The sequence below is a fragment of the Sinohyriopsis cumingii genome, chromosome 7 (assembly GCF_028554795.1).
Source record: "Sinohyriopsis cumingii isolate HCF-2022 chromosome 7, ASM2855479v2, whole genome shotgun sequence".
Lineage (NCBI taxonomy): Eukaryota > Metazoa > Mollusca > Bivalvia > Unionida > Unionidae > Sinohyriopsis > Sinohyriopsis cumingii.
In genome coordinates, this window is record NC_142967.1 from 84200479 (window position 1) to 84213172 (window position 12694).

The 12694-nt window shown below is 34.1% G+C and overlaps 1 protein-coding gene across 9 annotated transcripts in view; it reads left to right on the forward strand.

Annotated features, from left to right (window-relative positions):
- The window catches only part of LOC149795652 (alpha-adducin-like), a 160104-nt gene that overhangs the window by 133964 nt on the left and 13446 nt on the right, over positions 1–12694 (forward strand). For 5 of the 9 annotated variants that reach the window (XM_089965476.1, XM_089965482.1, XM_089965480.1 and 2 more), the window contains 3 exons: positions 2406–2480; positions 3075–3134; positions 10162–10277. In XM_089965476.1, the coding sequence (XP_089821602.1) occupies positions 2406–2480; positions 3075–3134; positions 10162–10277 (251 nt within the window). The remainder of the gene's footprint in view (positions 1–2405; positions 2481–3074; positions 3135–10161; positions 10278–12694) is intronic. The other 4 variants (XM_089965481.1, XM_089965483.1, XM_089965484.1 and 1 more) reach the window with 1 other exon arrangement.

Sequence of the window (12694 nt, forward strand, 5' to 3'; positions counted from 1 at the left end):
GACAGTTGGTCCTAGATGAAAATGCTCACACAACCAATACTGTTACTTCTCCAGAATGGATGGTTATATCAACATGGGCTTTTCACTAAAAGACATGATGTCCATTTGATCCTAAATGACATTGGTGCTGATCTGACATCCAATATGGTCACCATGGCAGCTATATTAAAAGTCTTGTAATCACTACTCATGAATAGATTGTCATATCTAAATGGGGTTTTCACTAAAAGACTTCTTATGATGTCTAGTTGGTCCTAGATAAAAATGGTGCTGCATTGTTTTCCAATATGGACATAATGGCAACCATCTTAAAAAATCTTGTTATTGCTTCTGCTGAATGGATGGCCATATCAGCATGAGAAATTGAATGAATATAAATTTCAGGATTTTACAAGATCATTTACAGGAATTATGCTCCCTGACTATTTAGTCTTCTGTCAATTCCTGCATTACTAATTTGCCAAGGATTACTTGATTTCAGTCAGATTATCCATGCAGCTTTATGACTCCTCGAATGAGTTCCGTTTCCAGCATTCTATAGCCTCATTGCAAGAGTTGTTGTTTCGGAAGCATTTCAAAAGACTTTTTAAACTTTTTATTGATGAGACCTTCCACAAGTTTGATTTCAAACATTGCACAGCATCATTTAGAATAGTTGTGACTCCTGATTGTCCATCATCCAATTTGAGTTTACAAATGATGGTTGTGTGTATGTGCTGTTGCACAAGTGTGAAAAATGGGGTTTCTGTTAGAGAGATGTAAATAGATGTTTATAATATACACTTTGGTATGCTTCACTGATGTTTTAGAGACGTCCATCTTTTATATGGATCTTTTTTCTTAATGCCAGAACTGTCTTGCTAATTTGCTTAAAAATCCACTTCTCCATGTTCAGAATATGATAACTGACTTTAACAAGTGCAGTAATAACTTGTTTTCACTCGGGGTAAGTCAGTCACTTTTGGATGGAATTTTTTTAAACAAATTCTTAAGTTCAACAGCAAAATCTCTTCAAACATCTTTGTGCCATAATCAGGCGATTTTGTCAGACTACTATGTATTTACTACTTGATTGGCTCACCTCTTAAACCAGTGAACAATATATATATAACATTGCTAGTTTTTATATGCCTGCTGCTTTGGTGGAGTTTGGTATGCAGTGATCTTGTTTGTCTATGTGTAAGTTATTGTTTGGTTTTTATGTTATAACTTAAACAGCACATTCATTCACCGTACTTTGTTCATAGCTTTCCTGTTGGATAGAAAAGAAACACACTTAGGGTAAGGTGGAAGCCTTTCAGTTTTGGGATCAGAAGGTCAAAAGTCAGGAACATGAACAGAGAAATGGTTACTGCACAATAACATTAGTTTTTCATCACACACTTTGACCAAACTTTGTAGATAGTTTGCACTTTGAGTAAAATTTTTGTTGATTTTGCGGTCAAAAGGTGATAGGTTATGGTCACTAACTGAAAGAAGAAAAATTGCTTCTGCATGAGAACATTACAACACAGATCTGGACCAAAGGCTGTGGATAGCTTGCACTTGGGTTAAGGAAGATGTCTGTTGATTTGGGAATCAAAAAGTCAAAGGTTATAGTTGCAGAATGAAAGAACAGATAAGGTTTCTGGGCAAACAGTTTCTACACATTAAAGTTGTACATCATAAACCTGAACTAAACTTGGTGAATGTCTTGCACTTTGGAAAAAGGAAGACATCAGTTATATTGGTTTTATATTGGTCAAGATCATTGTGACTGAAGGAAGAAAAATCATATTTACTTAATAACTTTCATTCTAAACCACATACGTTAACCAAAATGTTTGGAGGGCATGCACTTATGTATGGGAGGGATCTAAAGGTCTTTGTGACTAGAAAAAGGTATTTTGCAAAATAACTTTAATTCGTGGTTAAGCTCTTTGAGCAAACGTAATGGGTGCCTTGCAGTTACAGTAATCAGTTAGGGTAATAAAACAGGCCATGTGTAATGGGGTCAGTGGTCAGTCATGGAAAGTAATAAGAAAAATAAATGGTTTCTGCACAGCAACTTTACTTCACCATTGCATACATTGACCAAAGTTAAAGTTATTGAAACGCATTGGTCATTTATCTCCAGTGTCAACTATGCCCCACTAATTCCTACATAGAGGACTATTAAACATAGGGCAGGTGAATAATGTGCCACTCATGGAACTCTTGTTCAGTTTTTTTAGTCACCCATGTCATAAGATTGATGGATTGAATTTGTTGAAGTACATTTATTTACCGAATGCATTTTTTGTTTTGATGCTACAACTGTGTTTATATGCTCAAAGTTCTTCAAAGTCTTCCATCAATAGTATAGTTAATTTGCATGTGGTATGCTATATTATGCTGTATGTTGTGTTTCCTTTGCATGTTATCAGACACCCCACCACCCACCACCAAGACTACTATCCAAAGGTCTGAATCCAACAGGCATCCCCCTCGCAGCCCTGAATGTAAGTATCCCAGAAATTGGAAATTAAAATAAAATGGAATATAAACAAGAAATTGCTTAATGAGAATAGATAAAAACTAAAGTAACTAAAGTAGAAGCACCTGTTAAATATATTATTCCAACTAAACATTTAGGGGTTGGGTGATTCCTTTTGGTTTTTATATCATAGCCACAAAACCTATATTGTTTTGTAATCTTTATAAACAGTAATAAATGACACTCTCTTTTGAAAAAGATTCTCATTTTAATGGATCATTTAATAAACACTGGATGTAAAATAGCTATTACATGTACATAAATAGGGCATGTACAACTTGCTCCAGGTGACAGTCCAGGTAAGGGATTTTTAAAGCCACACCCTATGATGTAAATAAGCGGATTAAATCTGGTTGTAAGTTGTAGGTTGCACATGTCTGATAAAATTTGGACTAAAAGTATTGTGTATTGCAGTCTAAACTGATGTCCACTTACAAAGATAGTTGATTAAAAACTTTTTCCCAGGAATTCATAACATCATTATGGAAAAACATTACTGCAATCCTCAGTTACTTAAAATGGACAAAAAAGTATGAAACATAATCATTTTTTTCATCAGTGATTGAAGAACTCAAATCGAAGAACTTTGAAAGGTCAAAATCAGAAAGGAAACCAAAAGGTAAAATGCTTTACTGAATAAATGATGGTTTTTGGTAAGACAAGTGTTTAAGAAAACGGGAGTTATTAAAATAGCTGCCAATTAAGAAATAAAGGAGCCTGCTTTGTATTTTATTCCACTCTAGTCATACACAGTTCATAATATTATGATGTTTTGGATCGCTGGAGTTTAAAATCAAAATTTATTGTTTGTTTATTTGCCATAGAATTAACATTTACCTGGCTTTAATTATTACATGCTTGTTTTTGCTGAAAAACCTTTTGTTTCTTTTCAAATCCTTGAAAAGTGTAATTACAAAGAATGGATATTTATGCTTTTAGTTAATCAGTGAATTCTAAATATTTTGCATGAAATGTTGTGAAGGAATATGAACTTTGTGACTGTGTATGTTCAGTGTTGTGCAGCTATTTTATTTGTTTTATGCATTTCTTTGTATAACATAATTATTGCATATTATCTAGTTCATGGTTGGGATATACTAAAGCCTGCATGCTTTGACCTAAAATACACAATATATCAGCACAAGCTTCTTCAGCATTTCAGAATTCCAACTGCTTTTTGTCTTGCTTGTAAAGTGTACATAGGACACATACATCACTTTTCATTATTGATGTTAGTTTCTAACATAAGGCTATCATGTTATGATATTCCTCCATCCATCTGTCTTTACCAGTTTAGTTTCTGACAACCTGGGTTCTGCACCATCTACAGTTACCAATCTTGGTGGATGGCATGCACTTTCAGTATGGAAGTGACCTATTGATTCTGGAGTCCAGAGGTCATAGGTCAGGGTCACTGTCTGAATGAACAAAAATGGTTTCTGGATACAAAAATATGAAACATTAGTTTTACATCACATACCTGGACAAAACTTAATGGATTGTATTAATTTATGCTAATGAAGAATTTTATGGATATTGGGTTCAAAAGGTCAAAGGTCCACGTCCTGATCTGGACCAGATTTTATGGTTGAGTTGCCCTTGTGGCAAGGAAAGAAACATATTGATTTTGAAGTAGAGATCAGGATCATGTAAATGAAAAATGAAAATTGGTTTCTGCACAAATTTTTTAAATTCTTGACCAGGCACTTTCACTAAAGTTTATAAATAAATGACTTGAACAACAGGTCATAAGAAGCCTATAAATTTTTAAAGTCAAAGTTCAAAATCACTGTGACATGAAGAAAAAGAGTTCTTACATAATAACATTACTTCTAGACACTGTACCTTGACCAAAGTTTGTGGATGGCTTGTGCTTAAGATACAGGAGGCCTATTGATTTTGGGGCCAAATAATCAACTGTCAGGGTCATTGTGACTCAGTGAAGACTGGAGTTTAAAAGAATAACTTCTTGTGGTATAATTAACTTGGCCAAACTTTGTGATAGCTTGCACTTACGCTAATAAAGCATTCAATGAGTCTAGGGTCAGAAGGTCAGAATTTGCAGTCATTTTAAGCCTAATAAAAATTAATGGTTTTTGCACAGCAAGGCCTGTTCAAAATGACATGCATCTTACCAAAGGTCCAGGTCATTGAAACCCATTGGTCAGTAATCTGTGGAGTCAACCATGACCAGTTAATGTCAACACAATGTGTCTTAAACATGAGGCAGGTGTATAATGTTCCAGTCTTAACTGCATTTAGCTCCATTAGTCCAACACTGTTGAAACTAAATAGGTATATTGATCTTAGAAAGTATTTGTCACCACTATTAAAGGTTGGTTTCAGTGATCTACTTTTATTGCACTAATGATCTTTCCTGGTCTTTGTATTGCTTGTGACATCAGTATAACTTTTGTGGAGGTGTTGGCATAATTCTCAACAATATGAAGGTGCTCTGCAAAAGTTATTTAATGTCATATCTTTTATGTTATTATATTAAACTAAAATATTATTAAAATACTAATATGCAAAGGAAGATAAAGCTTCATCATAATGTAATCTGAGACATCACTTTCATGCAAAACAATTTTGGGATTATGTGATAAAAAAGCATGCAAAATATAGCATTGTAAAGAAATATTCTTGATAAAATCAAACCCTGGTTTTAGAAAATCTAATTAAAACTGACATTTGTTTAGCACATGTATCTTCATAACATTCTTGTATATACACAGTTAGAGCCCTCATCTCATAAGATATCAGGTATCTTCTTGTATATACACAGTTAGAGCCCTCATCTCATAAGATATCAGGTATCTTCTTGTATATACACAGTTAGAGCCCTTATCTCATAAGATATCAGGTATCTTCTTGTATATACACAGTTAGAGCCCTCATCTCATAAGATATCAGGTATCTTCTTATATATACACAGTTAGAGCCCTCATCTCATAAGATATCAGCTGTTTTGAACATTATTTAGCAACTTAAACATTACCAATATGTCCACAATCATTAGAAAATCAGTACGTGTCAAGACATATTTCTGAAGGAATAAAAAATTTCAGCAAGTTAACAACAATACTATTATTTGTTGCATAACATTGCCGAAAAGAATGATTTCTTGTATTGCAGGCATTTACTGTGTCACATGCATTTCTTCCTACAATATTTGCATTTTATTTGGTTCATTTTATCACATTCATAACTTTGAACTATATTGTACTTACCAAGATCCTGTTAACCTTTGACAGTGTGATATACTGTTTATATCCATAGTATTCAGACAGTAGGAATAACAAAGAAATGACAGACCTTAGATCTAAGTTATTATCAGTGTTGTAGTCATTAAGGTGATTTGCTATACGGTGCAGTATGCTTAATATTTTAAACAAGTGATTGATAATTATCAATTATAAATTACAATTTCTACATGACATCATCCCTGGCATTCAGTGAATCAAACGTTACTATCTGACTCGTTCAAGTAGATTTTTGACTAAGTTTTTATCCTTTTAGACCTTTTGATAGCGAAGAAAATCCTTCAAGCTTGCTATTTTTGTTTTAAAACCAAATATTTATAATCAGTAACATGTTGACATGTATCATTAATATTTTCCAAGATTCATTTTGAGAAATTCTGTGATATCAGATTAAACACTTGTAAGATGAAGGATAAGACCTGAATAAACCACGTTTTCCCCAACCAGAACTGGGCATCAAGCTTGTTGTGCATGTATGTAGAAATCATCAATAAACCAGATATTCTAAGTCTCTATATGGATGTTGAAATCTGTATAACAGGAATCCTTCCCTTTAAAAATGTCAACATCCAAATTAGTGACATAGAATGTCTTTAATTTGTTCTTTATTCATGGTAAGGACACCTGTCTTTTGTAACAGTAAATCAAAGAACTAGAAGTTACTTGATCTAGTCTGTCTTGTGCATTATGATGAAATATTTCTATTAAGTTCTAGAATCTTTACCCTTGAGAACAAAAATCCAAATATTACGCATTTGAGTCTAGTCTGTATAGGTACCTTTTGTTATTCTACAAGGATTTAATGCCAGGTTAGAATTTTCCACCTTTTTAGAGAAATATTTTGCGGAGAAAGTAGCACAGGTTATGGTGTTAAGTTAAATTTAACCTTGACTAATAATGTCCATTAATTGGTCATGATCTTGCCTGGCTATAGGTTTAAGTGGGCTAATGGTTATGACCTGGCTATAGGTTTAAGTGGGCTAATGGTTATGACCTGGCTATAGGTTTAAGTGGGCTAATGGTTATGACCTGGCTATAGGTTTAAGTGGGGTAATGGTTATGACCTGGCTATAGGTTTAAGTGGGCTAATGGTTATGACCTACACCTGTTTTCACTTTGTTCATCATTTGTCATCCATCAATAGTTGATTGTTAACACTCTGTAGTCCATATTTCTGATCCAGTTTTTCAATGAAACTTGGAATATGTGTTTATATCATCAAACTCTCTGACTAATTTAGTAATGAGTGAGATTCATTTATATTAATAAGGTAATCTTGCATCCGATTGGTTAACATTGTTACCACTCTGAAGCCCACATTTTATAATAAATTTTTATCAAACTTTGAACATATGCTTGCATCATAAAGTGCTTGAACAAGTTGGATATTGCATGAGATTAATGCATATTAATGGAGTGATCTTGCACCCTATTGGATGAGCTTCATACCACTCTGCAGGGCATAATTCTGATCAGATCTGGATAACACAAAACATATTCCAAGTAAATTCAAAAATTGAATTATCTGGATCTTGGACAGTTTCAGTAATGAGTGATATGCACACAGATTAAATTTGGATCTGATTTTGATCAAACTTGGAGTATGCACTCATATCAAGATCTTGGATGGATTTGATCTACATGTATTCATGATGTAATCTTACATCTTATTGACAGCTTTTTACTACTCTGGAAGTCATATTTATGATCAGTTTTGATAAAACTCTAAATATGAGCTAATTCATAGCTGCCAACCCTCACAAATTTGGTGTGAATTTTATGACTTTTTCAGTGATTCACGGATTCACGCCGTAAGTAAAAAATTCACGAATTTTCCAATCCTCAATTATTTTAAATCTTTAATAAAATAACCGATTTCCCGTTAAGCGCTAGTCGTGATATGCGCAGTTAACGAAATGGTCCGGTACTGCTGTCACGATATTAGTAGATCTACAGCCGATTAGTACAGTTGGCCTGGTAGCAAGCATTTTAGCCTGTTTTAATGTACATGTATAAGTGTAGTTTTACAAATGCTTTTGAGAGAAACGGGGGCCTAGCTGGAAATTTGCTCTGTGCATGCATCAAAACACTGATTTGAATTACCGTTCAGCATCGCATGTAAGATCTTGAAAGTGTCTTCACCACCAAGGAAAAAGAAATGTATTGCTCAAAAAGTGAAGTTTAATTTGGAATATATCAAAAATTGGCTGTGCATTCTGCCATTAAACATTGATATTCATTCATGCTTTTTGCACACATTGTGCCATCACAGAGACGATGTGAGGAAGAATGTCGGTTGCAAAAAAACACGTAGAAGTTGGGAAAATTAAGAATTAGCAGATTTCAGTTCTGGAATATTTTAAACCATTGGCGGAAGACCCGCAGGCTACCAACGCTGAAGCATTATTTGTGAGTTTTCTAGTGTCGAACACAATCTACCTTTATCAGCTGGAGACCATGCTAAACATTTGTTCTGATATATGTTCCTGGACTCAAAAATTGCTTCCAAATTTTCCTGTGGAAGAACCAGAACTGATGCAGCTCCTGTGCATTCCTCATAGCAACAGTGACAGCGAAAGAGTATTTTCTTTAGTGAGGAAAAATAAGACAGACTTTAGGGCCTCCTTAGCTGTAGAAAATTTGTCAGCAATTTTAGTCCCCAAGATCAACCAGCAGGCAAGAAGTCGGAACTGTTTAGAAAACAAATTTACGATCAAGCAGTTGAGGAAGTTCAAGTCTGCCACAGTATCATGTCTTGATAAATAAATATTTCTGCATACATGTAGTGTTTTATTTTTATTTTGCGAACTTGATATAGTGTAGTATTGATGGTCGGAGTGGTCAGAGTGGATGGAGTTATTGTCATGGTATTTTTCACGAATTCATGTCCAAATTCACAACTTTTTATCCCTATTTTCACTAATTGTGAGCCTGGAAGGTTGGCAGCTATGGCTAATTTCATCAGGATCTTGTAAGGATCACATGAGTATTGATGATACAATTTGGCATCTAATTGGCTAAGCTTTTTACCACTGTGATCTGATTAATATATGCTTCTATCATAAAGATTTTGGACAATTTCACTAATGAGCAAGGGCATACATATTAATGAGGTGACCTTGCATATGATTGAAAAATTTAAGCTAAATAATAAACTAACTTCATTATTGTAATCTGGTAATAATTAAATAGCTTCTGTGTGTGTTTTATCTTAACTTTTAAAATGTATGTATATATATGTACAGAACCACAGAATCAACATCATGTCAGTCAAGTTGAGGTTAATCCACAAAATGCTTTTACAAAACCATAAAAAATGATACAAAAATAAATGATGCTACATTATTATAATTGTCACCAAAAAAATCGGTGAGTGCTTATTAAATGCTTGTTACCTCTACATATATACACTATATTTCTCATCCAGTTTCTATGAAACTTGGTAAAAGGGTTTATATCATCAGAATCTTGGATGATTTTGATTTTCAGCAAGTGACTGTTCATATTTATAATGCCTTTTCCTTTGTATAGGGATATATTGAATTAGGTAAAATCAACGTGCTATAATGTTTGGACAATAGTACATAGGTTCTTAAAACAACACATATGCCTTTTTAGTGAAATGGTGTGAAGTAATATAAACATGTGAGAAATGTAAGGCCTACTTGGGCCTCTTGTCAGTCTATCCTTGCTTGTTCTTGAAATTAACAGCAAATATATGTAATTTGTCCACATCCATCACTTTTCATCAGAAAGGCAAGAAGGCCACAACACGTGTACAAACAGAATGAAATGATGCTTGATAACATAAAAAGCATTTGATGTACTTGTCTTGACTATTGTCAGTATTTTTGCTTTGTGACAGTTTTCGTCTTGTTTTGTAGTTTTTGGATGCAAAAATAATGTAGTTTTAAATTTCAGTGATGCAAGCAGAAGTCTAAAGACTTGCTGTGTTATACCTTAATGCATTCTCTTGACTGTGACATTGGAAAACTTTAAACAACTGAAAACTCTATGTAAATAGATATTTAGGGCCTGTAGCACTTTTAAGTTTTTGAGAAACTTTCATTGTATGAATGTTTACAATACCAGAGTTATTTGAAATTCTGTTAAGTTAATATGCTCCATTTTAACATATTTTAAGCATGAATAATGCTTTATCCATCATATTTATGATTAAAGGTATTTAAGAAATCAGCAGTATTAATTTAATATGTGAAAGCAAGAGAGAGATGAAGAGGGGATTATTGTTGTCAAGTGATGCTAGAGTTAGGCTTGAATTTAAATCTTTAAAGTTTTTATATTTATCTCCTATGTCAGATGTTCTTTTTGCATTTCTTTTTTGTGATAACGTTGTTAAATATTTGTTTGACGTGATTGCAGAGAAAGGAATAAATGGAGATGAAGGGACAACTCGCTCACCTGCCAAGTCAGACACCCTGAAGTCCACGGACAGTGCTAGTGGAGGTGATACACTTGATGACAGGAGCAGCAAGGAGGTAATAAGGGCTTATGCTAAGTGAGATTTTACATACACTTCCGGATGTGATATTGAATCTGATTAAAATCAGATCTCCACTGTCCTACATGAAGATCAGACAGCGACTGCTTAGGGGTCATGTTCTGGTGACCTATGTTATTACCATAATTGCTAATTTTATCAGCCAATCAGATGAAGTCTTATATTTTCACATTTGGGAGACAGTGTGGATGAAGAGCATACTTGTGTGCCAAACAATTTGATTCACTTTCAGATTTTTGAAAATTGCATTTCCATTGGCTAATTCATGGGTTACCAAAACATGACCCCTAAGCTGTTGAAGTCAGATCTTCATGTAAGATGGTGGAGATCTGATTTTAATCAGATTGATGTAACACCAAATCTTCACATAGAATGACAAAACTGCAATCCTGCCTAAATTATTCATTGTTATACTATTCAGTTTGCTGTACAATACTTTTTATTCCTCAACTCTTTAACTAAATGAAAATGGAGTTTACATTATCAGGTATGATAATATCCAGATAGAACTGGAATTGAAGAGGCTTGGGTCTAGTATGTGTGTTAAACTAACCAAGGGAAATCCTGTAAGGGTTAATTCCCTTTTAAATCAGTATATGCTAGATGCTTATCCTGTTGCAAGCCAAATCTAGGTAGATTTGGTCTTCATTGCTTTTAGCCCATTTTTCCTGAGTATGACCATGGTTGTAATGTCTCATTCTAATCTGAACACAACTACAATCATAATCGACTACTTTGTATTGTCTGTACATTGCAAATAGTTTTGTACTTTGTCACCACATCAGAAAATGGTCAAAACATGTCTCCACTGAGATTTAACAACAATAAAAGAAAAAATGTTGGAAAATTGCTTGCTTGATTGAACATCAATAAATAAAATCATGAATGACAACTTGCATGTTAACTTGGATGTTGAAGGTGAGAGTAGTGATATTAACATTGATGATTAAAATGATAAGAATGATTTTAATGATCGATTAGAATTGCGTGAATTTGACCAAAATGATGACACATGGCTTCATGTACTGTTTCACATTGATTTTGAAAATGGCATGGATTTTGAAGGCTTTGAAGGGGAATGAGTCAGATGATTTTTCACCTCGATTGCAGCCATGATTTAAATTTATAGAAGGAGCAACAGTTCAACATGCAGAAGATGCCATTTCTCAGCATTACTCTGAATTACTTTGTGAGAATGAAATTTGGAAAAAAAATAGTTGATGAGACCAGCCAGTATATTTATGTGAGAAATTGCACACTTAAGCTTAGTACAAGTTTTAGTAAAATATGTAAAAAATTGCTGGAGAAGTGTTGTTGACCAGTTTTTGTAACATTATTATAACTTTTGAACTAACAGAACTTGAAACTTCATATGTGGACAGAAATACTATAAATTGAATCATTCTGATTACATTCACATAATAATTTCATTCATTCTCTTGGACAAGAGATTCACAAACATTGAAGTAAATTTTTTAATTATTGTTTTTGTTTTTTCTTTAAAGCCACATTTCAAAATGCATTTGTGAAAATATACATTGGTATTGGTTGACAAAACATTGTGTCGCCTTTTTCAGAGAATAAAAGTTTTATAAAATTTAATCAAGAAATGACAGTGTTTCAAATTTTTAGTTAACATGGTGAAGGTCATCATTTTTTCTGCTGTATGATGCTCACTTTTATGACACTGTATTTAGAAATGCTTCTCAGGAATCACTGCAGGTAAACATGATAAAATGGGTTTAAGGATGTTGTACTAATTAAAGCTGGAGAAGGTTCCTGATCAGGCATTCAGGAAATTCTCACTGTTGATCAGGCATTCAGGAAATTCTCACTGTTGATCAGGCATTCAGGAAATCCTCACTGTTGATCAGGCTTTCAGGAAATCCTCACTGTTGATAAGGCATTCAGGAAATTCTCACTGTTGATCAGGCATTCAGGAAATTCTCTGCTGATCAGGCATTCAGGAAATTCTCACTTGATCAGGCATTCAGGAAATTCTCACTGCTGATCAGGCATTCAGGAAATCCTCACTGTTGATCAGGCATTCAGGAAATTCTCACTGTTGATCAGGCATTCTCACTGCTGATCAGGCATTCAGGAAATTCTCACTGCTGATCAGACATTCAGGAAATTCTCACTGCTGATCAGGCATTCAGGAAATTCTCACTGCTGGTCAGGCATTCAGGAAATTCTCACTGTTGATCAGGCATTCAGGAAATCCTCACTGTTGATCAGGAATTCAGGAAATTCTCACTGCTGATCAGACATTCAGGAAATTCTCACTGTTGATCAGGCATTCAGGAAATTCTCACTGCTGATCAGGCATTCAGGAAATCCTCACTGCTGATCAGACATTCAGGAAATTCTCACCGTTGATCAGGCATTCAGGAA